Source organism: Moschus berezovskii, chromosome 14 (assembly GCF_049115385.1).
Source record: "Moschus berezovskii isolate FMDL1 chromosome 14, NW_MosBer_1.0, whole genome shotgun sequence".
NCBI lineage: Eukaryota > Metazoa > Chordata > Mammalia > Artiodactyla > Moschidae > Moschus > Moschus berezovskii.
The window spans coordinates 10,050,154-10,077,475 of record NC_142473.1 but is presented as its reverse complement, the minus strand read 5'-3'; the positions used below and the strand labels follow the sequence as shown (position 1 = coordinate 10,077,475).

General features: G+C 43.5%; 1 protein-coding gene and 1 non-coding gene across 9 annotated transcripts in view; one reads left to right on the top strand and one right to left on the bottom strand.

Annotated features, from left to right (window-relative positions):
- Nucleotides 1-9,541: 9,541 nt before the first annotated feature.
- On the bottom strand, nt 9,542-9,648 carry LOC129554951 (U6 spliceosomal RNA). The gene has a single exon (XR_008685675.1). It is a non-coding gene; the product is annotated as a U6 spliceosomal RNA (small nuclear RNA).
- Nucleotides 9,649-16,232: 6,584 nt separating this feature from the next.
- Nucleotides 16,233-27,322, top strand: part of YAP1 (Yes1 associated transcriptional regulator) — a 132,749-nt gene continuing 121,659 nt past the window's right edge. For all 8 annotated transcript variants that reach the window (XM_055422882.2, XM_055422878.2, XM_055422880.2 and 5 more), the window contains exons 1-2: nt 16,233-16,696; nt 19,378-19,628. In XM_055422882.2, the coding sequence (XP_055278857.2) occupies nt 16,376-16,696; nt 19,378-19,628 (572 nt within the window). In that variant the 5' untranslated portion in view covers nt 16,233-16,375. The remainder of the gene's footprint in view (nt 16,697-19,377; nt 19,629-27,322) is intronic.

The following is a 27,322-nucleotide window of genomic DNA, read 5'->3' as shown; positions in this document are numbered from 1 at the left end:
GGAGTTTCAGCTTCAACATCAGTCCTTCCAATGAATATTCAGGACTGATTTCCATTAGGATGGACTGATTGGATCTCCATCAGTCCAAGGGACCCTCAAGAGTCTTCTCCAACACCACAGTTCAAAGCATCAATTCTTCAGTGCTCAGCTTTCTTTATGGACCAACTCTTATATCCATACATAACTACTAGAAAAACCATACTTTTGACTATACAGACATTTGTTAGCAAAGTAATGTCTCTGCTTTTTAATATGTTGTCTAGGTTGGTCATAGCTTTTCTTCCAAAGAGCAAGCGTCTTTTAATTTCATGGCTTCAGTTATCATCTGCAGTGATTTTGAAGCCCCTCAAAATAAAGTCTGTCACTGTTTCCATTGTTACCCCATCTATTTGCCATGAAGTGATGGGACCAGATGCCATGATCTTAGTTTTTTGAATGTTGAGCTTTAAGCCATGTTTTTCACTCTCTTCTTTCACTTTCATCAAGATGCTCTTAAGTTCTTCTTTGCTTTCTGCCATAAGGGTGGTGTCATCTGAGTATCTGAGATTATTAATATTTCTCCTGGCAATCTGGATTCCAGCTTGTGCTTAATCCAGCCAGGCATTTCACATGATGTACTCTGCACAGAAGTTAAACAAGCAGGGTGACAATATACAGCCTTGATGCACGCGTTTCCCAAAATGGAACCAATCTGTTGTTCCATGTCCAGTTCTAACTGTTGTTTCCTGACCTTCATACAGGTTTCTCAAGAGGCAGGTCAGTGGTCTGGTATTCCCATCTCTTTCAGAATATTCCACAGTTTGTTGTGATGCACACAGTCAAAGGCTTTAGCATAGTCAGTGAAGTAGAGGCAGATTTTTTTTTTAACTTCCTTACTTATTCTATGATCCAGTCGATGTTGGAAATCTGATCTCTAGTTCCTCTGCCTTTTCTAAATCCAACTTCAACATCTGGAAGTTTACAGTTCATGTACTGGTGAAGCCTGACTTGCAAAATTTTGAACATTACTTTGCTAGTGTGTGAGACGAGTGCAATTGTGCAGTAGTTTGAGCATTTTTGACATTACCTTTCTTTGGGATTGGAATGAAAATGACCTTTTCCAGTCCTATGGCCACTGCTGAGTTTTCCAAATATGCTGGCATATTGAGTGCAGCACTTGCACAACATCATCTTTCAGGATTTGAAATAGCTCAGCTGGAATTCCATCACCTCCACTAGCTTTGTTCATAGTGATGCTTCCCAAGGCCCACTTGACTTCGCATTCCAGGATGTCTGGCTCTAGGTGAGTCATCACACCATCGTGGTTATCTGGGTCGTGAAGATCTTTTTTGTATAGTTCTTCTGTGTATTGTTGCCACCTCTTCTTAATATCTTCTTGCTTCTGTTAGGTCCATACCATTTCTGTCCTTTATTGTGTCCATCTTTGCATGAAATGTTCCCTTGGTATCTCTAATATTCTTGAAGAGATCTCTAGTCTTTCCCATTCTATTGTTTTCCTCTATTTCTTTGCACTGATCACTGAGGAAGTCTTTCTTATCTCTCCTTGCTATTCTTTGAAACTCTGCACTCAGATGGGTATATCTTTCCTTTTCTCCTTTACCTTTAGCTTATCTTCTTTTCTCAGCTATTTCTAAGTCCTCCTCTGACAACCATTTTGCCTTTCTTTTTCCTGGGGATGGTCTTGATCCCTGCCTCCCGTACAATGTCATGAACTTCCATTCTTTATTCTTAAGGCACTTTGCCTATCAGATGTAATCCTTTGAATCTATTTGTCACTTCCACGTATAATTGCAAGGGATTTCATTTAGGTCATATCTGAATGGTCTAGTGGTTTTCCCTACTTTCTTCAATTTGAGCCTGAATTTGGCAGTACAGAGTTCATGATCTGAGCCACAGCCAGCTCCTGGTTTTGTTTTTGCTGACTGTATAGAGTCTCTCCATCATCGCCTGCAGAGAGTATAATCAATCTGATTTTGGTATTGACCATCTGGTGATGTCCATGTATAGAGTCTTCTCTTGTGTTGTTGGAAGAGGATGTTTGCTACAACCAGTGTGTTCTTTCAGCAAAACTCTGTTAGCCTTTGCCCTGCTTCATTCTGTACTCCAAGGCCAAATTTGCCTGTTACTCCAGGTATCTCTTGACTTCCTACTTTTGCCTTCCAGTCCCCTATGATGAAAAGAACATCTTTTTGGGGTGTTAGTTCTTTAAGGTCTTGTAGGTCTTTACAGAACCATTAACATCAGCTTATGCAGCATTACTGCTTGGGACATACTTTTTGGATTACTGTGATACTGAATGGTTTGCCTTGGGCTTATCTGATAGCTTAGTCGGTAAAGAATCCGCCTGCAATGTGGGAGACCTGGATTCAATCCCTGTGTTGGGAAGATCCCCTCGAGAAGGGAAATGCTACTCACTCCAGTATTCTGGTCTGGAGAATTCCATGGAGTTCCAAAGAGCGACTTTCTAAGCAGAGTACATCATGAGAAATGCTGGACTGGATGAATCAAGGTGGAGTAAAGATTGCCAGGAGAAATATCAACAGCTTCAGATATGCAGATGATACCACTCTACTTGCAGAAAGTGAAGGAAAACTAAAGAGCCTCCTCATGAAGGTGAAAGAAGAGAGTGAAAAAGCTGACTTGAAACTCAACGTTCAAAAAACTAAGATCATGGCATCCGGTCCCCATTACTTCATGGCAAAGAGAAGGGGAAAAAGTAGAAGCAGTGACAGACTCTATGTTCTTGGGCTCCTGCAGACAGTGACTGCAGCCATGAAATTAGAAGACGCTCGCTCCTTGGAAGGAAAACTGTGACAAATCTAGACAGCAGATTAAAAAGCAGAAACATCGCTTTTCTGAGAAAGAACTCTCTCATCAGAGCTATGGGTTTTCCAGTAGTTACGTACAGATGTGACAGTTGAAGCATAAAGAAGTCTGAGTGCCAAAGAATTGATGCTTTCAAACTGTGGTGTTGGAGGAGACTCTGGAGAGTCCCTTGGACAGCAAGGAGTTCAAACTGGTCAATCCAAAAGAATATCAACCCCTAATATTCACTGGAAGGACTGATGCTGGAGCTGAAGTTCCAATATTTTGGCCACCTGATGCAAAGAGACGATTCATTGGAAAAGACCCTGATGTTGGGAAAGATTGAAGGCAGGAAGAGAAGAGGGTGGCAGAGGATGAGATGATTAGATAGCATATCTGACTCAATCGACACAAATTTGAGCAAACTCAGGAGCCAGTGAAGGACAGAGGAGACTGGCATTCTACAGTCCATGGGTTGTAAAGAGTCAGACACAACTTAGCAACTGAATAACGATCCAAACAACATCAGGTCAAGTAGAAATTTCTCCTGAAAGCTGTTCCTTAATTTCTTCTCATGCAATTATATCAATTTTCTATTGGTGGGTGAGGCTGTGTTCCCTCCCTGTTGTTTGGCCTAAGGCCAAACTATGTTAGGGGTAATGGCAGTAATGGCAACCTCCTTCAGAAGGGCTTGTGCCAGGACTGTTGTATTCAGTGCCCCCAACCCCGAGGCAGGCCACTGTCGACCTCTGCCTCCGCCAGAGACTCCTGGACACTCATGGGCAAGTCTGGCTCAGTCTCTTGTGGGGTCACTGCTCCTTTCTCCTCGGTCCTGGTGCACACAAGGTTTTGCTTGTGCCCTCCAAGAGTCTGTTTCTCCGGTCCTGTAGAAGTTCTGTAATCAAATCCCACTGACCTCCAAAGTCAAATTCCCAGGGGGTTCTCAGTCCCTTTCCCAGATCCCCAGGTTGGGAAATCTGCTGTGGGCCCTAGAACTTTTGTAACAGTGAAAGAACTTCTTTGGTGTAATTGTTCTCCAGTTTGTGAGTCATCTGCTCAGTGGCTCTATGGTGGGGCTCTCACACCTTGGCTCCCAAGTCTGCTGCAGCCAGAGCCCCTGTCCCTGCAGGTCATTGCTGACCACTGCTTCTGCAGACACTCAAACACTCAATGGCAGGTCTGGCTCAGTCTCTGTGGGGTCTTTGGGTCCGGGTGCAAACAAGGTTTTCTTTGAGCTCTCCAAGTGTTTCTGGCTGGTATGGGATTTGATTCTAAATGTGATTTCTCCCCGTCTACTGTCTTGTTGGGGCTTCTCCTTTGGCCTTGGATGTGGGGTATCTTTTTTTGGTGGAATCCAACATTCTCCTATTCATGGCGTTTAGCAGTGAGTTGCAATTTTGGAGTTCTCACAGGAGATGAGCACACGTCCCTCTACTCCACCATCTAGATTAAAGATTTACTAAGCATGGCCCTGCCCATCAGAACAAGACCCAGATTCCCCCACAGCCAATCCCTCCCATCAGAAACTGTTCACAAGCCTCTTATCCTCATCCATCAGAGGGCAGACAGACTGAAAACCACAATCACAGAAAACTAACCAAACTAATCACATGGTTCACAGTCTGGTCTAACTCAGTGAAACTATGAGCCGTGCAGAGTAGGGCCACCTAAGACGGACGGGTCATGGTGGAGAGTTCTGACAAAATGTTGTCCACTGGACAAGGGAATGGCAAACCACTTGGTATTCTTGCCTTGAGAACCCCATGAACAGTATGAAAAGGCAAAAAGATAGGACACTGCAAGATGAACTCCCCAGTTCGGTATGTGCCCAATATACCACTGGAGATCAGTAGAGAAATAACTCTAGAAAGAATGAAGGGATGGGGCCAAAGTAAAAACAACACCCAGTTGTAGATGGGACTGGTGATAGAAGCAAGGTTCGATGCTGTAAACAGCAACATTGCATGGGACCCTAGAATGTTAGGTCCATGAATCAAGGCAAATTGGAAGTGGTCAAACAGGAGATGGCAAGAGGGAACATCGACATTCTAGGAATCAGCAAACTAAAATGGACTGGAATGGGTGAATTTAATTCAGATGACCATTATATCTACTAATGTGGGCAAGAATCCATTAGAAAAAAGGAATAGCCCTCACAGTCAACAAGAGTCTGAAATGCAGTACTTGGATGCAGTCTCAAAAACGACAAAATGATTTCTGTTTATTTCCAAGGCAAACCATTCAATATCAGAGTAATCCAAGTCTATGCCCCAACCAGTAACACCGAAGAAGCTGAAGTTGAACAGTTCTATGAAGACTTATAAGACCTTCTAGAACTAACACCCAAAAAAGCTGTCCTTTTCATCACAGGGGGCTGGAATGCAAAAGTAGGAAGTCAAGAGATAACTGGAGTAACAGGCAAATTTGGCCTTGGAGTACAGAATGAAGCAGGGTAAAGGCCAACAGAGTTCTGCCAAGAGAACACACTGGTCATAGCAAACACCCTCTTCCAACAACACAAGAGAAGACTCTACACATGGACATCACCAGATGGTCAATACCAAAATCAGATTGATTATATTCTTTGAAGTAAGAGATGGAGAAGCTCTATACAGTCAGCAAAAACAAGAACAGGAGCTGACTGTGGCTCTGATCATGAACTCCTTATTGCCAAATTCAGATTTAAAATTGAAGAAAGCAAGGAAAACCACTAGATGATTCATGTATGACCTAAATCAAATCCCATATGATTATACAGTCTAAGTGACAAATACACTCAAGGGATTAGATCTGATAGAGTGCCTTAAGAACTATGGACAGAGGTTCATGACATTGTACAGGAGGCAGTGATCAAGACGACCCCCAAGAAAAAGAAATGCACAAAGGCAAAATGGTTGTCAGAGGAGGCCTTACAAATAGCTGAGAAAAGAAAAGAAGTGAAAGGCAAAGGAGAAAAGGAAAGATATACCCATTTGAGGGCAGAGTTCCAAAGAATAGCAAGGAGAGATAAGAAAGCCTTCATAAGTGATCAATGTAAAGAAATAAAGGAAAACAGTAGACTTGGAAAGACTAGAGATCTCTTGAAGAAAATTAGAGATACCAAGGGAACATTTCATGCAAAGATGGGCACAATAAAGGACAGAAACAGTATGTACCTAACAGAAGCAGAAGATAGTAAGAAGAGGTGACAAGCATACACAAAAGAACTACACAAAAATGATCTCCACGACCCAGATAACCATGATGGTGTGATCACTCACCTAGGGCCAGACATCATGAAATGTGAAGTCAAGTGGTCCAGACAAAGCTAGTGGAGGTGATAGAATTCCAGCTGAGCTATTGAAAATCCTAAAAGATGATGCTATGCAAGTGCTGCATTCAATATGCCAGCAAATTTGGAAAACTCAGCAGTGGCCACAGGACTGGGAAAGGTAATTTTCATTCCAATCCCAAAGAAAGGCATTGCCAAAGAATGCTCAAATTACTGCATAATTGCTCTCATCTCACACAGTAGCAAATAATACTCAAAATTCTCCAAGCTGCTGCTGCTGCTGCTAAGTCACTTCAGTAGTGTCCGACTCTGGGCGACCCCATAGACGGAAGCCCACCAGGCTCCCCCATCCCTGGGATTCTCCAGGCAAGAACACTGGAGTGGGTTGCCATTTCCTTCTCCAATGTGTGAAAGTGAAAAGTGAAAGTGAAGTTGCTCAGTCGTGTCCGACCCTTAGCGACCCCACGGACTACAGCCAACCAGGCTCCTCCATCCATGGGATTTTCTAGGCAATAGTACTGGAGTGGCTTGCCATTGCCTTCTCCGGAACTTACAGACATTGAAGCTGGATTTAGAAAAGGAAGAGAAAGCAGAGATCAAATTGCCAACAATAACTGGATCACAGAAAAAGTAAAAGAGTTCCAGAAAAATGTCTACTTCTGGTTTATTGACTACCCAAAGCCTTTGACTGTGTGGATCAAAAGAAACTGTGGAAAATTCTTAAAGAGATGGGAATACCAGACCACCTTACCTGCCTCCTGAGAAATCTGTATGCAGGTCAAGAAGCAACAGTTAGGACTGGACATGGCATGGATCAACAGACTGGTTCCAAACTGGGAAAGGAGTACGTCAAGGCTGTATATTGTCACCCTGCTTATTTAACTTATATGCAGAGTACATTATGCAAAATGCCTGGCTAGATGAAGCACAACCTGGAATCAAGATTGCTGGGAGAAATATCCATGACCTCAGATATGCAGATGACACCATCCTTATGGCAGAAAGTGAAGAGGAACTAGAGAGCCTCTTGATGAAAGTGAAAGAGGAGAGTGAAAAAGGTGGCTTAAAACTCAATACTCAAAAAACTAAGATCATGGCATCCCATCACTTTATGACAAATAGATAGGGAAACAAGGGAAACAGTGACAGACTTTATTTTGGGGGGCTTCAAAATCACTCCAGATGGTGATTTCAGCCATGAAGTTAAAAGACACTTGCACCTTGGAAGAAAAACTATGACCAACCTAGACATCATATTGAAAAGCAGAGACATTACTTTGCTGACAAAGGTACATCTAGTCAAGGCTATGGTTTTTCCAGTAGTCATATATGCATATGAGTTGGATCATAAAGAAAGCTGAGTGCAGAAGAATTGATGCTTTGAACTGTGGTGTTGGAGAAGACTCTTGAGAGTCCCTTGGACTGCAAGGAGATCCAACCAGTCCATCCTAAAGGAAATCAGTCTTGAATATTATTTGGAAGGACTGATGTTGAAGCTGAAGCTCCAATACTTTGGCCACCTGATGGGAAGATCTGACTCATAAGAGAAGACCCTGATGCTGGGAAATTTTGAAGGAAGGAGAAGGGGTTGATAGAGGATGAGATGGTTGGATGGCATCACCGACTGAATGGACATGAGTTTGAGCAAGCTCCAGGAATTGGTGATGGATAAGGAAGCCTAGCGTGGTGCAGTCCCTGGGATCCCAAAGAGGTGGACAGGACTGAGTGACTGAACTGTACTGAATTATCCCAAGTCAACTAAATCTTGGAGCTTCTTCATCCTCATGATGCAATAATAAAAACTCATTCATACTTCCTATTTAATTTTTTTTATTATCCTATGAAATAGGCATCATTATACCAATTACTACCAATGGCTGGCACAAAGTCAGGACTCTATAAGTACTTATACAAATGTTTCATCTTAATTTCACCCACTCCTATAGTTAGCACACCATTCAGTTCAGTTCAGTCACTCAGTCGTGTCTGACTCTTTGCGACCCCATGAATCACAGCACGCCAGGCCTCCCTGTCCATCACCAACTCCCGGAGTTCACTCAAACTCATGTCCATCGAGTCGGTGATGCCATCCAGCACCATTAGGAAGATCCAAAAATAGAAGAGAATAAGCAGAAGCTTTGAAGCTATTGAAGCTATGAATGAAGAGAAATCATGAGGAAGAGGTGGAAGAAAAGAGTTCTCCAGCTTTAGACCAAAGAGAAGCTGAGTACGGGTCACTATGATAGAGAATTTACAAATAGACAATGATGGATTCTGCGAGATTTAGAGTCACCATCCCCTCCCCTCACACACACCATAAGGTTAGGGCTACAAAGAAGCCTGAGCAAGGTATAATGCTCCATAATGTCCGACTCCAGGCACTAGAACTGTTTCCTTCTCCTTCCTGTGAACTCTTAAGTTAGAGTCTCATGAACTGAGGTAATCTATGTCCCTCGTGGTATGAAAAGCCCTAAAATTATATTGTACAGTAAAATGTTTCCAAGCATCTCCTTTGGGACAAAAGATTGTGTCTCTTTACACTTTCAGTTGGACTTCCCCAATATCAATCCAGATTGTCCTTGACATTTAACAATAAGACTTTATAACCCTAAACTAGCACTTATTAGTCAATATAAATAAATATTTCTTAGACGACAGGGTTCCTGTACCCTCTTATCTTTCTATATATATAAATTTGTCAATAACCCTTTTGAATTATCTGAAATTAAATATAATATGCCTGATGGGAAGTTTGAATTCTGGACTTAAAACTGCAGATTCAAATTCAGCTCTGCCATCTACTAGCAGTACAACTTCGGCAAGCTTGTCTCTGCCTCTGTTTCCTCATCTATAACAGGTTTCTTTTAATTTGAATTTTTAATTTTAAAGAGTTGTTATAAGGATTAAATGACTTAGCACAGTGTCTAGCATAATGTTAACTGTTCCTTTCATTCCATCAAGAACATTTGATAAGTCAGGCAAAATCACTGCTGCTGCTGGTAAGTCACTTCAGTCATGTCTGACTCTGTGTGACCCATAGACGGCCTCCTACCAGGCTCCCCCGTCCCTGGGATTCTCCAGGCAAGAACACTGGAGTGGGGTGCCATTTAATTCACTGCTGCTGCTGCATCACTTCAGTCGTGCCCGACTCTGTGTGACCCCATAGACAGAAGCCCACCAGGGTCCCCCGTCCCTGGGATTCTCCAGGCAAGAACACTGGAGTGGGTTGCCATTTCCTTCTCCAATGTGTGAAAGTGAAAAGTGAAAGTGAAGTCGCTCAGTCGTGTCCAACCCTTAGCGACCCCATGGACTGCAGCCTACCAGGCTCCTCCATCCATGGGATTTTCTAGGCAAGAGTACTGGAGTGGCTTGCCATTGCCTTCTCCGATTTAATTCACTGGCATGTATTAAATGTTGTAAGTCTTAGAGGTAATATGATATAGATAAACATCTTTTTTTTTAATAAAAAATATGGAACGCTCCACGAATTTGCGTGTCATCCTTGCGCAGGGGCCATGCTAATCTTCTCTGTATCATTCCAATTTTAGTATATGTGCTGCCGAAGCGACCACGATATAGAAACATCTGTCTGTTCTGTGGAGACTGAATTTTCACAATCAGAGTCATGGCAGCAAACCCAAATCTTTACTCTGGAGCTCTGGGATCCCTCCCTACCTCTCTCCCTTCCTTCTTTTCTTTTTATTGAGTCTATTACTAAGCATTTACTGGCACAAGAATAAAAGATGGGAGATATTGTTGTAGAGGTTCCCAGAGTGGTGTTGGGGACACAGAAACATACAAACATTATGACTGTGAAAAAAGCCATGATGGAAGTGGTGGGCGGCTTCTGTGAGAGCCCAGAGGAGAGGCCTCTCAGCTGCTGTGGGGTGGAAGCCAGTGAGAAGGGCAGAGCCCAGGAGGACTTCCCACTGAGAAGCTTTGCAATTCAAGTACCAAGGAAAACCAGGTGAAAAGGGAGTGAAAGGTTCCAAAGGGCAAGAGTAGCACCTGCAGAGGCCAAAGCTGAGAGCACCAATGGCTTATTCATGGAAACATAAGTGGTTCAGTAAGCCTGGAAAACAGAAGTTATATAAGTGAGTCTTAAGAGTTTAGTGGAGGAGAGAAGCAAAGGGCTTTGCATACTATGCAAAGGGAGCTGAATTTGTCTTGAATGATATCACACCATGATCAGACCTGCACATTGGAAAAGTCACTCTGATGAAGGGACTAGAGTCAGAATAGATGTCTGATGGAACCATGCAAAACTCGAAGCAGGGACACATCTGGGAAGCTCTGCGGAAAGTGATGGGAACTGGTCTAAGTGGAAACAGACCTGGAGTTGGGCAGCAGACTTTCAAAGATGTGAAAAAAAATCACCACATATATTAACTGGTTGGATGGTGACAGGGAGGTGATTAAGAGGACACTCAATTTTCTGGTTTGAACAAGTGGGTGGATCCTGATGCCATTAACTGAGACGGTGAATCAGAAGGAAGATGTGGCTTGGGAGGGTGTGTGTATGGTATAAGGTGGAGGAGGGTAGGGGTAAAGAGTTCAGTTTCAGATGGGTTGAGTCAAAGGGTAAATGATCAAAAGGTGAGGAAGTGAAGAACAGGCATGTAGATTGCTTGTCCCAAAACTGTACCTGTGGAGAGAAGGGCTTGTGCAGTTGTATACATGTTTCTGAAGGTTCAGTTCAGTTCAATTGCTCTGTCATGCCCAACTCTTTGCAACCCCATGGACTGCAGCACACTAGGCTTCCCTGTCCATCACCAACTCCCAGAGCTTACTCAAATTCATGTCCATTGAGTCGGTGATGCCATCCAGCCATCTCATTCTCCGTCGTCCCCTTCTCCTCCCGCCCCCAACCTTTCCCAGCATCAGAGTCTTTTCCAGTGAGTCAACTCGTCGCATGAGGTGGCCAAAGTATTGCAGTTTCAGCTTTAGCATCAGTCCTTCCAAAGAACACCCAGGATTGATCTCCTTTAGAATGGACTGGTTGGATCTCCTTGCAGTCAAAGAGACTCTCAAGAGTCTTCTCCAAAACCACAGTTCAAAAGCATCAATTCTTCGGCGATCAGCTTTAATCCAGTCCAACTCTCACATCCATACATGACCTCAGGAAAAACCATAGCCTTGACTAGACGGACCTTGGTTGGCAAAGTAATGTCTCTGCTTTTTAATATACTATCAAGGCTGGTCATAACTTTTCTTCCAAGGAGTAAGCATCTTTTAATTTCATGGCTGCAATCAGCATCTGCAGTGATTTTGGAGCCCAAAAAAACAAAGTCTGACACTGTTTCCACTGTTTTTCCATCTATTTCCCATGAAGTGATGGGACCAGATGCCATGATCTTTGTTTTCTGAATGTTGAGCTTCAAGCCAACCTTTTCACTCTCCTCTTTCACTTTCATCAAGAGGCTTTTGAGTTCCTCTTCACTTTCTGCCATAAGGGTGGTGTCATCTGCATATCTGAGGTTATTGATATTTCTCCCAGCAATCTTGATTCCAGCTTGTGCTTCTTCCAGCCCAGTGTTCCTCATGATGTACTCTGCATAGAAGTTAAATAAGCAGGGTGACAATATACAGCCTTGACGTACTCCTTTTCCTATTTGGAACCAGTCTGTTGTTCCATGTCCAGTTCTGACTGTTGCTTCCTGACCTGCATACAGGTTTCTCAAGAGGCAGATCAGGTGGTCTGGGATTCCCATCTCTTTCAGAATTTTCCACAGTTTATTGTGATCCACACAGTCAAAGGCTTTGGCATAGTCAATGAAGCAGAAATAGATGTTTTTCTGGAACTCTCTTGCTTTCTCCATGATCCAGCGCATGTTGGCAATTTGATCTCTGGTGCCTCTGCCTTTTCTAAAACCTGCTTGAACATCTGGGAGTTCACGGTTCACATATTGCTGAAGCCTGGCTTCGAGAATTTTGAGCATGACTTTACTAGCATGTGAGATGAGTGCAATTGTGCAGTAGTTTGAGCATTCTTTGGCATTGCCTTTCTTTGGGATTGGAATGGAAGACTGACCTTTTCCAGTCCTGTGACCACTGCTGAGTTTTCCAAATTTGCTGGCATACTGACTGCAGCACTTTCACAGCATCATCTTTCAAGATTTGAAATAGCTCAACTGGAATTCCATCACCTCCACTAGCTTTGTTCATAAAATTGTGCTATTCCACAATTATAGAATTTACTTAAAATATTAATTCATAATGCATTACAGATGGTGTCATTTAGCAAAAGGACAAAGTTTCAGTTTCCAGTGAATGCTTTCTTGTAATTGCATAGGTGTATCTGTGGGATGACAGGATAACTTCATTTGGACAAACTGTCACATGTGTTTCCTCAGGGTATATGCCTAGTAGTGGGATCGCTCGCTCATATGGTGGTATTAGTCCTAGTTTTTTTTCAAAGGAATCTCCATACCATCTTCCATAGTGGCTGTATCAATTTACATCCCACCACACAGTGCAAGAGGATTCTCTTTTCTCCACACCCTCTCCAGCATTTACTGTTCATAGAATTCTTGATGATGGCCATTCTGACTGCTGTAACTGTCACAAGTTTCATTTGAGGCTTTTAATGAATGTGGGGCCCAGGCCCCCTATCAGCCTCAGGTATTAGAATGGAAAAGACAGATGACTGGATTAATCCAGTTTAATAGATCCAGCTTATTGAAATATAATAAACTTGAGGACACAGATGATAACAGAGGCTGAAGCAATGAGTTACAGTTTCTAAACTGAATTGGGAAAGAAGTGAAAACATGAGTGATAGGTTGGTAGAAAAGACAGAGGTTAATAGTAAATGAGGTATGAATAATTAAGGGAATAGTATAATACATTTTGATTTTACAGTTAAGAGTCTTTCTGGATGACGGTGGGGTGTGGACATAGATGCAGATCACTAAAGTGAAGTGGAGGAGACAGTCCCTTGTAGCTGAGAGGGCAAGTCCTTCCAAGACTAGTGTTCTCAGAGAGTGATCTACATGGATGTGGAAATGATCCGGGATACCGTGGGTCTGTGTATGAGGAAGGCAACTCCCTGTCCAAAGAGCCTTGGGTTAATTATTGCTCTAAAAGTGAAGATGGAGAGGAACAGAGGGGACAAGAATTGAATTCATGTTATCTTCTTCCCTTGCTGACCTGTGACTGACATTTATAGATGAGGAATAGTCAATTACAAAATCTTGGTTGATGTTACTGAGGTGCTTACAGAACACAGCATCACTCCAGACAGCCTTTAAATCCACTTATCAAAGTAATTTTGTTCTCAACTGAACGGCAGGTGAAACAATACTGAACAAAGCAACCTCGGCTGTACCCTAAGCCCTTTAATTACACTGTTCATAGTAATAAATACTCTAGTGAAGGGACAACTTGCATTACGATCCCAGGTTTTCAATCACTTTGGTTCTTAAAAAGGTTTTTTTTTTTTTAGTTGAAAAACTTAATGCATAGTTTGTGTGCAAAGACTTTGTCTGTGTGGATTGATTATCAGATGTGAGAGGAAGGGGCTGCCAGCAGTGTCCCCAAGGAGCGATGTGGCAAAGAAGAGGCAGTGAGAAGTAGTCTGTGAACACAGGACGGTGAGAGCTGATGTTTATGTAGATCTCACCACATGCCAAAAGCTGGGCTAAGTATTAATACTTAATGTCCATTGACTCCTTGTCTCAACATATGCAGTAGGTGTTATTACCTGACACCAACATTAAAGAAATTAAAGAATAGGAAATAAGTCACTTGTCCAATGTCACAGAGGTAGTAAATGGTGGATCTGGGATCTGAATTCAAATATCTGTAACTCCAGAACTTATAGATTTGTGGTTAAATGCACTTGACATTTGGGGATGTGCATTACAAGTCACTCAGTTGTGTCTCTTTTCGACTCCATGGGTTGTAGACTCCAAGCTCCTCTGTTCATGGGATTCTCCAGGCAAGAATAGTGGAGTGGGTTGCCATGCCTTCCTCCAGGAGATCTTCCCCATGTCTATTATGCCTCGTGCATTACAGGTGGGTTCTTGACCATTAACACCCCCTGGGATGCTTCATTTGGGGATGGGGTGGGGATAAATATAAAAGCAGTCATGGACATCATGGAGGCAGATCTCATTCTTCACATGAAAGTGGAATCCAGAGCAGTTGATTAGAAACTTGCCTTAAAATCTTGAGGGCCTGAGGCCTCTTTCCCTGGCCCACCCCACCACACCAAGTGATACAGCTCCCTCTGAACTATGGTGTTGGATAAGACTCTTGAGAGTCCCTGGGACAGCAAGGAGATCCAACCAGTCAATTTTAAAGGAAATCCGGCCTGAATATTCACTGGAAGGACTGATGCTGAAGCTGAAACTCCAATACTTTGGCCACCTGATGTGAAGAACTGAGTCACTGGAAAAGACCCTGATGCTGGGAAAGATTGACGGCAGGAAGAGAAGGGGATGACAGAGGATGAGATGACTGGATGGTATCACCGACTCAATGGACATGAGTTTGAGTAAACTCCGAAAGTTGGTGAAGGACAGGGAAGCCTGGCTTGCTGCAGTCCACTGGGTCTAAAAGAGTTGGACATGACTGTGCGACTGAACTGAACTGACTGGTCTGGCTGGAGGAAGAGGTTTGTTTTTTTTGCTCAGGGGACCTTTTCTTGTTTAATCCTATTGACACATCTGTTTCACTAGCATTGCAGATACAGTCATTAAAACAGGAAGCTAGTTTTTCTTTATAATGAACTAGTGGATTTAAAATCAGAGAGATGTTGCATAACCCCGTGAATATACAAAAAATACTGGATTGCTTGAATGGACACATTTTATGGAATGGGATGTCTCAGTAAAGCAGTTTTTTTTTAAGAAAAAAAAAGACTGCATGAAATAAGAAACAAATTTTGGATAATTCCCTAGCACTCAAGTGGACTCCCTGCTTCCACTGCTGGAGGCACAAGTTCGCAAGCAGCGCGGTCAAACAAACAACCCCAACACATTTTCATGGTTTTCGAGTGATTTCAAGCGGACTCCTTGCATGCACGACACCGCCACAAAGAGAACCAGGTGCGCGGCGTTGAGTTCCTCACCCATTTACTTCTTATTCGGTCAGCTTTCACAAAGTTAAGGTTCCAGGCACAGGGGTAACAAAGAAAGGATAAGGATAAGACAGGTACACAGAGCAATACTTGAAACTTGAAGTTAAGCGTGGTCTTTCTTCCCCGTTGAAGTTTTCACGACTATGTTGCAAATCTAAGTACTAAAAAAAAGTTTTCACTTTAAACAAAGGCAATTTTTTGGTTACTTAGTAAATTAGACTGAGTCACAGATTTAGTCTTTAAGCTTCAAATCACAAAACTGGTTTATGTCTTTCAAGTGGGTTTTGCATGTTTAAGAGGTGAAAAGTATCAAGTTCATGTTTTTTTAAAAAATGGATCCTCACTAAGTCAATGTGTGTTACGGGTACCATTTTAGGTCCACCCTCGCCGTGAGCCCACACGGGCACTCCCGTCTGTGCGGCTGGGCTGACGCGGGGCGGGCGTCCGTGAACTCCGCCGGCCCCGCCCGACTCCTTTCTGCCTTAGCTGTCCGGCATCGAGGGGCGAGGGGCGGCCTCGGAGGCGGCCAGGCGGACCCCCAGCGCCCAGGGCGGCCGCGCTCCCAGCGGAGCCGGGGCTCCGACCTCGACCGGCCCCGCGCGCGTCGTCGCTGGCGGCTCCCCGGGCGCAAGGCGCCAGGCACGCTCCCGGCCGCGGTCGCGGCTCCGCGAGGCCCCGCGAAGGCCGGGCGGGCGGGCGCGCGGGCGGGGCGGCGGCGGCTGGAGTCCGCAGGAATGCGGCGCCCTAGCCGGGGAAAGTTTCCCGGCGCATCTGGCGCGGGCGGGCGCGCAGAGGAAGGAAGCGCCGCGAGGAGGCGGGGCCGCGGCCGCTCGGGCGGGCGCGTCTCCCAACTTTAGTTTTGGCGTCCGAGGCGAGTTTGCGTCTCAGTCGGGAGCGGCCGCCGCCGGGGGAGAGAAAGGGAGGAAGGAAGGGACAAGGAGAGGAAACCGGGCGAAGGGGAGGGGAGCGGCGCGGGCCGTGCGGCCGCAGCCCGGGCCGAGGGAGCGAGCGCGGGCGCCGCGGGCCCGGGTCTCCGGCGGCCCCTCCCGACGCGCCGCAGGCCCGCGGAGCCAGGCGCGGGGCGGGGGCTGCGGGGCCGCGGCGCAGCCCCCGGCCCTGAGCGCGAGGCCAGCGCCGCGCCCGCCGCTTCCCCCGCCGCGGCCCGTCGAGCCGGGCCGTCCGGGCGGAGCCCGCGCCCGCCGGGCGAGGCAGGAGCCATGGATCCCGGGCCGCCGCCGCCGCCGCCGCCAGCCCCCCAGGGCCAGGGGCCGCCGCCCGCGCAGGCCCCCCAGGGCCAGGGCCCGCCGTCCGCGCCCGGGCAGCCCGCGCCCCCGGGGCCCCCGGCGGCGCCGCAGGCCCCCCCCGCCGGCCACCAGATCGTGCACGTCCGGGGGGACTCGGAGACCGACCTGGAGGCGCTCTTCAACGCCGTCATGAACCCCAAGACGGCCAACGTGCCGCAGACCGTGCCCATGAGGCTCCGGAAGCTGCCTGACTCCTTCTTCAAGCCGCCCGAGCCCAAATCCCACTCCCGACAGGTAACCGCGCCGCCCGTCTCCCCGTCTCCCCGCCGGGCGGGCCCCGGGCGCGGGGGCGCTCGGGGGGTGCGGGCTCAGGGGGCGCCGGCGGGGCGGGGATGGGCGCGCGCAGGGGCGGGCCGGCCGGGGCGCCGCGCTCCTCCGGAGTGCGAGGCCGAGATTTGTTCCCCCCACCTCCCCCCCGGGAGTCCGTGTCCGCGGCTGCAGCCCCCGGGGGCGCGCTTCGCCCGCTCCCTTCTTTCCTCCCCCGCGGGCTCCCGGCGGAGTGGCGGGGAAGGCAGGGGCGGGCGAGGCGGCCGCGCCGCGGGGGGCTCGCACAATGCGCGCGCGCCCCGAACCTCCGCTCCCGCCGCCGGGCCGCGGACGGGGGCGGCCCGGGCCTCCGCGGACGGCGCCCCCGGACCCCCCCGTCTTCCGGGGAGGCACGGAGTCGTGCCCTCGTTGGCCAGCGTGGAGCAGGGCCGGGGCTCGAACCGGCCCGGGCGGGCCCGGTCTCTTTGTCCCCCTCCCCCTCCCGGGAGCACTTCTTTTCGCGGCCCCGGCGCTCGGCGAGCACAGGATCCAGACTTTCCTGGAAGTTGTTTATGGAGTTGGGCGCTCTCACCCCGGCCCTTCCCCCTTGCGCTCTGCAACTCGCGCAGGCTCACTCTCCCCGAAACGCAGTGGGCTCACGTGCTGGCTTCCCCACGGCGGACGATTATTTACAGTCCGCTGAAATGCTTTTAAATGGGCCACATCTGCACGGCGCGCGGGCCCTGGGCTGGGTTGCACCGCGCCTGGGGTTTAACACAAGCCTTTGATAACGCTCTGCAGGTTGACTCACAGGCCGAGTCCTGCCTAGTTCAGCTGTGATTAGAAGTTAATGTTTGGGAAGCGATGACTAATTCGAGGCTCGCCATTGCTCTTTAATTCTTACTGAGGATATGAACATGGCTGTCCCACATACACAGCGTTCGATTATTTTGTCAACGTAATCCAGCGCTGAAGTGCAACTGTGTATCATGAAAGTGTTAAGATTCCGATCGGTCCCAGAAGATTTGTTTAGGGGAGATTTGTCTTTCTGTCCTTCCTTTTTAAAAAAGAACTTGCTTCAGGCTAAACTTCAGCATAGGAACTTTGCCCAAAAGTTAATTGGTTTTCCAAATACTGCGATGAAGTTAGTCCACTCGGCTGTAACTTGAGCGGAAAGAACACTTATCGCCCCCACTCCCACCGCCCCTCCTATTTGCAGGCCTGAGATAAGTTCTCCTCCCTCAGACCAAGGGGTTTGGGAACTCAGAAAAACTCACTTAACCTGCTGACAAAAACCTGGGTTAAGGGAGAGGAAGGAAAAACAATTGAGCTGCTTGCCCTAAATATTTCAATTTGTAAGAAGTAGACTTTGGTATGCTTCTTTCTCTTACCCTTGGAAATGAGTTTCCGGACTCATGGGTGAAAATGTGTGTTGGCATTGCACCCCAGCGTCTACACAGCTATGCTGCTAGTTAATATGTTTCGTAAGTATAATACCCATAGGAGATTGAATTCCCCATTTTGTGGCATCTATAAGCCGAAAAGAATTGCCTTTGAAAAGTGTACCTGTTCTTCTAGTAAATGATTGCATGAAAGTTTGTATGAGCAGTTTATGGATTCATAATATTCACAATTTACTTTTGTTTGTTTTAATGCGTTTGTTGACCAAGTGTGCATCTGTAAGTTTGACTTATTTCTGCTCAGTTGGAGTCCTAAATTCCAATTCTGATTGGAGACTCAGAATATATGTGATTTAACATCAAGGCATAGATGCCCTTGCTGATTGCTTCCAGTCTCTCTTCCTTGGTTATATGAATCTGAGAAATTCTAATTTGTTGATAATCAAACCCTAACTCTAATTAAGGAATTTAAATAACTATATTTTCTTATGAATAGTAGGAATGTGGGTTGTAAATACTGTTGTTCACAAATTATTGAATATTTGAATATAAGTTCATTTATTGCCTCATTTTTCCATCGTGGGGGGAAAAAAAGCTATTACAAATGAGAAAACTTGAGGCTCAGAGAGTAAGATATTGTCCAGTGTGTCACACTAGCCAGGTTGGACTGGAACCCTTATCTTTAGGGTCTGAGTTCAGGGGTTTTTCTGCTGCTACACAGTTGTAAATATGTAATATGTAAATTCTTAAGTTACATTGTAGTTACATTGTTGACATCTTTATCATCTAGGTTCAAATGTATGGCTGGGTTTATATTTCATTCGTTAGGTGGCTTTTAAAGAATATTTGGATGTTTCTGGATGTTCTTAAAAGTTGTATAAATTTTCATGGTTGCTGTATTGATGACATTTGTCCATGGTGAGAAAAAAATGACACCTGTCTTGTGTTTAGGGCTTGGCTTAGGAAAAAACAATTAGGTAAAACTTAGTTTTGAAAAAAGGTGGGGAGTATATAGTCATTGATTCTTTGGGTTTTGTTTATACCTGAAACAGTACAGAACTTGGAAAAACACCCACACTGCCTTGGCTATACCTCGACTTTTAAAAGTATCCATCTGCAACCTGTATTCCTCTGTGTTAGATATTAAATGTTAAAATTTACCTTTGGTATTTAGAATTTCATGGCGACCAAATATCTATTGAGGAAGTTTTGCAAGGACTCTCTTTGAGAACGTATTTTAAGAAGTCTTTGTTTTCGCCTTCCCGATAGGCCAGTACAGATGCAGGCACTGCCGGGGCGCTGACTCCACAGCACGTGCGGGCTCACTCGTCCCCCGCGTCCCTGCAGCTGGGAGCCGTGTCTCCGGGGACGCTGACCCCCACGGGAGTGGTCTCCGGCCCGGCAGCCGCACCGGCTGCTCAGCATCTTCGACAGTCTTCCTTTGAGATCCCTGACGATGTGCCTCTGCCAGCCGGCTGGGAGATGGCGAAGACATCTTCTGGTCAGAGGTACTTCTTAAAGTAAGTGGAAAAAGGGTGGGGGATGATTTTCTGGTACTAAGATACGATTTATTTTTATATTTTCCTTAATATTTATGTCAAGCTCAGTGATCTCTTCCATAATTTTTTTTTCCAGGATAGTATGACCTAAGTACCTTCTTTGGGTAATATTTTGAAAGCTTTATGGATTCCTGGCTCATAGCCTCTTACTAAACTTTTTTTGTGGTAGTTAGGATGTTCTCATTTTGAGTTTGTGCCAAACCTGTTAATTAGCCTAGCTCAAAACTGGAAGGATCCTGTGAAGAATTTCAAATTGTGAGAATTAGGAGGCTGGCATAGTTTTATGAAGTATGTATGGCACTACTTACCTTTTTAAACATTTTACCGGTAGAAAAGAACTATAAAAATAAGTAGGACTTCCCTGGAAGTCTGATTTTACAGTATTTTAGGTGTGAGATGATGGACCCGTTAGCTGCAGTTTGATGTGTATTATATTTTCCCTCAAAAAGCAAAGAGAAATACGCATTTTCATATTTGATATACAGTAGTTCAGTGGCAAACTTCTTTTGAGCCAGCAGGTCTTCAGAATAGAATCCCTCTTCTCTGGGTAAACAAAAACAAGGCTATTGGGTTATTTGTTTTTCTCAGCCTTATTTTTTGTGTGTTTAACAAAATGGCAAATTTTCATTGAAGTTGAAAAGATCAAAGTAGAATTTTGTCTCCTCTCACTTTGAAATTATGGATAAGACTTTAATATTTTTATTTGGCTTCTTTGGCATAAGCATATACAGAATGTTTCCTACAAGTAATTATAGACTGAAATTGATATTTTCAAAAAGTTGCTTAGTTCTGTTCAATCATGTTGAGATAATAAAAAGCAATACAAGTTTTGATTGACATCTGTCTTTGACAGTCTACTCCCAAGGCAAATGTAACATTTTATTCATTAGATCAGATAATACAATAATAATAAAATAGTAATAGTGTTTTGTTGTATATATTAATATTTTATATTGCCTTTCAGGGCAGGTTGTTAACTTTCAGTGTAAGATACAGTTTTGTGACAAGCTTATTTAGGAGAAAAGCAGAGAGAAACTTTAGAGAAAAGTTTGATCTAGAAAAGTTTCTGCAGTTTTTTGTCCCCCTTTCCTGCAACTTTTTTAAATCGTTTTCTGGCGTCCCGGTATCCATTTCAGAGGGTCAGGTTTCAACCAGAACAATAGAGAGCCTGAGACTGGAAGGTACACACAAGTCTGGCAAACTTATCTGCATAAGCAAGACCATTTGTTCTGGAGCAGACATCCGCAGTAAATGGTCGAAAGAGTTGCTCGCTGTGAGGGATGTGTCTTGAAGGGAAAGGGAGTGGAAACAAACCAGGTTGTTAGGGAAAAAAAAGGCTGTACTTTTCTGAACCTCTCCCTGCTGGGTCACATGCTGACCTGGGGAGATTTTTAAACAGTTGAATAGCGGGCTTGCCTCTCTTATTTGGTTGATGTTACAGCTGAAAGTCTATGATTAAAGAGCAACATTTATGCGCCCCTTTTTGTCTTCTGTATCTTGTAATAATTGCTTCGAGGTGACATCTGCCATTTTTATGTATGTACATTTAACAATCTTTTTATTTTGACCTGAAATGTTCTGTATTTTATTTTTTAAAGTTTCCAGTGCTGCTTTCTTTGAGCAAGTGTTTCTCTCAGAGGTGGATTAATGAAGGATACACACACGTACACCCCCACCCCAAACACCTCACTCAAGTGAACCTCTAGTGAAGGTAAACCAGGACAAAACGATCTGAAAATTATGCAATATGGGTAGTGGTTACCATGGAAAAGAAAAACTGGAAAGAAGATAGATTAGCATGATTGTTTTTCAAGATTTTTGAGAGATTCTCACTGGAAGTAAAATTAGATTTATGTGATAAGAATCATGAAGATTTTTTACTCCATGGAATATTTGGGTCACATCAAGCCTTCAGAAATAAAAAGGTGTCCGCTTATGGATGGATCTCGGTCAGTAAAAGTCAGCAATATCATGGGTTAGTTGGTACACATCAGGAATTACAGAGAGGGTCCCTAAGCACTGGCTGTGGAAGTTGGATGTGGACTTACAAATTTAGTGTCTTCTAAAGGATCTGCTTTATGAGCAGTGTGTAAGTTGGAGAAGAGTTACAGGAAGATTAGTTAACATCCAGTTCGTAGCTATTTCCATGATGTCGTGGGGCATGTGAGTTGTCCTAAACAACTTATTTTTGTGTATTGCACAGGAAATGAGATTAGTATCTGCCTTGACTTAGAGTTGAAGGTAATAAATGAAGTTTTTGGAGCCGGTTTGTTAATTGTCAAAGTTCATTTTTATTCTGGGTTTGATATTTTAAAGTCAAGCTCTCTTTGCAATCAGCAGCACTTTCCTCTTGTGTCTAAAGAAGATTCTTATTGCTGGCTAGATGTAGAGTGATGATTTAAATTAGAGACTTCACACTCATTTCAACAGTGAAAGCTGTACCTTACTATACATAATTTTTAGATATTTGTTGACACTAATTTTAAATTACAAAGTATATAATGTGTTGAAATACACACTTGGCATGGAGAAATCTGACCATAAATGGTCCAGATTTGCAGGATGATATAATTTAAAACTTAGAAATGTTTATTTTGGAAGCAACTGGTTATTGTCTTGTGACCTTAGATAAATGACTCTGAAGTTAGTTGGCCCATCCTCTTGTTTCAAGGCAGCATAACTACTGAAGGATTGCAGGCAGGCAACTGTTGGGACTTTTAAAGCCCTGCCTCCATCAGTGAGGTTTCCTGGAGAAAACTCATGCCCTGGGTTGGCAAGTGATAAGGTGGAAGTACGGTCCTAGCTATTTATCAGTGACACATATTCAGGTTCTGGTATGATTGCGAAGTATTTTTAGTCTGCATATTATGTATAATATTTGTTCTACTGAGTTTACTGTTTAAAACTAATTCCTTCAAAATTGTGTATTGAGCTTTAAGAGAATTCTTTTATTGCTTTAAGAATTACTGCTTTCTTCATCTGTCTTACAGTTTTCCTACAGGAAATAGTTCTTCAAGTAGTTGGTCAACAACTTCCTATTTCTTTATAAGCTGCTGAATAACTTCCTGAATTAGAATTCTATATCTCTGGTTACAAGAGTGTTCTTACTTCTCCAGTTTGTTTTATTGACTCTGATGCTCTGTAACTGTTACGACATACAAAAAACTTCTTATGTAAAATGTAGCATATAGGAATTTATAATTTAAGAAGTCTCATCCAGTGATTTTAAAAATGTGTAGATTTTCATTGTTTTAATAATCTTCTAATTTTTAAGAGGTCATTTTGTTTCATTTCTGTGTTTTTTTTATCATTTTCTAAATAACTGGACTCTGTTTTTAAAACCTTGAAGATTCAAGGTTTCTTGTGGCTGTGATTTTATTAACAACTATATTGAGTATCTTGATTCACAGTTTTGAAAGGTATCTTTTCAGAGATTTTTGACATTCCACAGCATAGAAATTAGCCCGTATTCCAACATTAAATGAAGTTGCCTTCTAGGTGTTATTAATTGCTGTAAGTGACTGGAGTCTGGAGTCTTTTTTTTTTTTGACCCTTACCTTGTTTTCAAAATGAATGTTCCTCTACCCTAAGTAAAGCTACTTCAAACATGTATCAATTAAGGAGACATATTATCAGTTAAATTGTTTCTTGTTATAATAATTTGATCTTGCATCTTGTCCCACTTACCCAGTAGAAGACTATGAACATATATAATGTGTATTGCTGCTAAGTCACGTCAGTCGTGTCCGACTCTGTGTGACCCCATAGACGGCAGCCCACCAGGCTCCCCCGTCCCTGGGATTCTCCAGGCAAGAACACTGGAGTGGGTTGCCATTTCCTTCTCCAATGTGTATTGCTACTGTAATAAATATTAGGAGTTTTTAAAAGGAACAGTTTTATTGAGAGGCTCATCTGCTCCTTTGGTTTCTTGCTATATCAACTGTAACCCAAATGATTTCCCTTTAAAAATGAAAAGTCTGTGATATTGCCCTTAACTCTTGATTAAGCTGCAAAAAAACAAAACTCAGAAAAGGGGGGAGGGGCACGAGCCCATAAACAGTTGAAATTGCAGTCACAAAATATTTCCCTACTATAATATTGTAAGTCAATTATACTTTAGTTTTAAAAATCCCAAAACAGAGTTCCTTCCCTGTCTGAGGGGATGGCCAACCTACCCGTCTGTCTCGCTGATTGAGACTGAGTGGAGAGAGATGAAAGCACGCCCTCCGCTCTCAGGAAGAATGCTTCCTTCTGCTCAGTGGGTGGGCACCCCGGGAAGAATGGCCTGCCACGCCACAGAGATTTAGGCAGGAAAACACAGGCGAAAGTGTTGAATATGGGGGTAGAGAAAAGCAGTTGGAAGATGGTGAGTGTGACAATAAATAGAACATAGAACTTACTTTCCTAAGAATAATGAGTATTGTCAGTGTGAACTAAGACAGGTACTTGAACTTTATTAAACTAGAAGTTTAATTGCAGCAAACTCAATTAGCTGCAAGATGGTAGGCAAATTTTCTTTAAAAAGTAACCTTAGAATATTTCTCCCCTGAAGCTTCATGTTAACTGTAGAAAAAAGCCTGGGTGATAGTCAAATAGTTGAAACTTTCAAAACTTTTTGTAACCCTGAGATCAGTCCTCGTTAGTAATATAGAAAAGTATGTTTTACATTGTAGTTGGGAAAATAGCATCCTAAGATAGTAATGCTAGTATGACTCTGAATTTCATTTTACCTTCAGATTTTTGGGAAGATGTAAGCTCTAAATGTAATCTATTTGTCAAAATATTTGTGAAGTTTAGACTTTGGGCAAATCAAAGTGAAGTTGTTACAGGGTTAAGATTATTCAAACTTAATTTGCTAGCTTCAGTGATAGCATAATTTAGCCATTAATTATGACTTGAAAGTTTCATAATGGTTGAGTAGCACCTATAAAAGAAAGTCTTAAAGAGCTGTGTGATTCTCTAACTATGGTTACTAAGTGATGCGGTTTTTACAAAAAGGGCTTCTGATTCGCAGATTAATCAGAACTTCAAGCCATGAAAGGGACATTTCTGTTTTTATGAAGAAGATTACTTCATGGTTCTGGATGCTCAAGTACTGTAGCACAAAGTTTCCTGGGAACAGTACTGCCCCCGTGGAAGCACTTCTATTTGCACAGGGCTTGACCCCTTCTAAAAGCAAACAAAAGAAGTTTGGTATAAATCACAATGGTCTTTTTCTTCCCCCTTCCCTTTAATATTTTTGACAAGAAAAAGTGGTCAGTAGTTTAATCCTTATTTGGCGTTTAGCATGAGAAGAATCACAGTCTTTAACACATCAAGTGATAAGATGATGTTTCTCTGAATAGTATTGCAAATTAGCAAAATGAATAGAGCTGTCTATTTAAAATATTACTGTTTTCTTCTACCAAATATTTTCAGCGTTTTGTCTGTGGTTAGTACTATTACCTACTTATTTTCACTTTAGTGGGCTTTTCTCTGCACAGGATAATGTTACTCAATAGACTTAGCAAAATTTTCAACTGAATCTTGCTTTGAGGGTGGTAAGGGTACAGTTCGTTAGAAGCTCTTTCTCTGCTTTTGCAATTTCTTACTTAACCTAGAGTGAGGAGACTTTTAAAGCAAGGTCTTTGTTTAACCAATAAATATATGTTTAGAGAATGAGCTTTTTGATACATTCATGAAGACTTGCTATAGTCTAGTTGATCTGGGCTTTAGAATAAAAGTGCCTTTCTTCAGAGTGCTCCTTTGTGCCTTCACACAGTTGAATGTGTATTTAGAAAGTTGCCTGAAATTTTAACTTCTCACATATCCTGCTGCTGCTGCTGCTGCTAAGTCACTTCAGTCGTGTTCGACTCTGTGTGACCCCATAGACGGCAGCCCACCAGGCTCCCCCGTCCCTGGGATTCTCCAGGCAAGAACACTGGAGTGGGTTGCCATTCAACTATAATATGAAGTAAGGTTTGAGGAAAGAACTAAGTAAATCCTATCATCTAGGAGGTAGGGGTAAGAGGTGGATTTTTTTTTTTTCTGTAGAAGCATGAATGTGGGGTTCCTTTGTTTTATATTTATAAAACTGTCCTTCCTTCCTTTGCTTCTTCTCCCATGTATCTGATTTTGTGGATTTTTACTGAAAGTGTATTTTTTTTAATTATGGAAGTAACACATGTTCATAAGAGAGAATTGGAAAATTCAGGAAAGAATAATGTTAGGAAGCACTAGATTTCTGCCAGAGAAAGGTGGTTGAAGATTCATTCATGTTTGTATAGCCTCATCTGTAAATATATTGAAATTTAATTTTAGGGGAGTAACATATACACCGGAGAAGGCAATGGCAAGCCACTCCAGTACTCTTGCCTAGAAAATCCCATGGATGGAAGAGCCTGGTAGGCTGCAGTCCATGGGGTCGCTAAGGGTCAGACACGACTGAGCGACTTTGCTTTCACTTTTCATTTTCCCCTTTCACACATTGGAGAAGGAAATGGCAACCCACTCCAGTGTTCTTGCCTGGAGAATCCCAGGGACAGGGGAGCCTGGTGGGCTTCCGTCTATGGGGTCACACAGAGTCGGACACGACTGAAGTGACTTAGCAGCAGCAGCAGCAACATATACACAGATTCAGAAAATCCCTTGCTGCTATAAGGGTCATAAAGAAAAGAGCAGTTTTAACCTAACTTTTCTTTATCTCTGACTTATATTCTCCAGAGGCAAACACTTCCAGTTCTTTTGAGATTTTCCCCCTTTTTAAAAATTCCGTATTTATAAAATATGCTACACTACCATTTAAAATTTTTTCTGTGCCCTCTAAAATTCCCCTTTCCTTTACCTTGCCACTGTAATTGCCATAACTGTTTTGCTGGTATTCTTACTAGTATTGTTAAGACGCTAGGATTTGCGTACAGCTGAGTTGTATAATGTAATGTGATTTTCTGAACAACTTCGATATTCTCTTGGAATTGTTAAGTGCCTCATTTTTCTCATTTGTATTCCTGTTGCTCTTTTGGCCCCTTGGAGACATCCCTGAACCTTTTGTCTTCCTGCCCTGCGCTAGACTGGTTGCTTTCAGCTTGCTTCAGAGTCATCTTACTAGGACTTGGCTTCACTCTCAGCCTGGCAAGTCCCTGCATCACTTTTCTTGGTTTGATAGCCTGTTTGCCATTTTTCTCTTTGTTGATTTACTCACTCTTAGAGTTGAAATTTCTCAGGAATTTGCTGAGAAAAAGGGTGCAGGTAGCTAACTGTTGAGATCTTTTATGTCTAAAAGTATCTTTATCTGTTGGCATCTGATGGCAGCTTGGTTGTAGAACTCAAGCTATTTTCCATTAGAGTTCAGAAGGTACTCCATTTTATGCTATCTTCTTATTGAACAGTTAAACCAGATTTGCTTTCTTTGGTGATTTTAGGGTTTTTTCTGCTTTATTTTTGGTTGGTGGGGGGCATCTTAAGTTCCATAGTATGGTTTGGTATGCACTTTTACAAATTCATTGTAAGATCATGTTGTTTGGAAACTCAGTCCTCAGTGTGAGTGGTGCCCTGCAAAATCTTGCAGTGTAGTTTCCCTGTACTTGCCTCCTGCGGCCTTTTATTATTTCCTGGATAATTTCTTCCAGTCTTTTCATCTCTTCTCTGTTTTTGGAATTCCTGCTAGTGAGAATAGC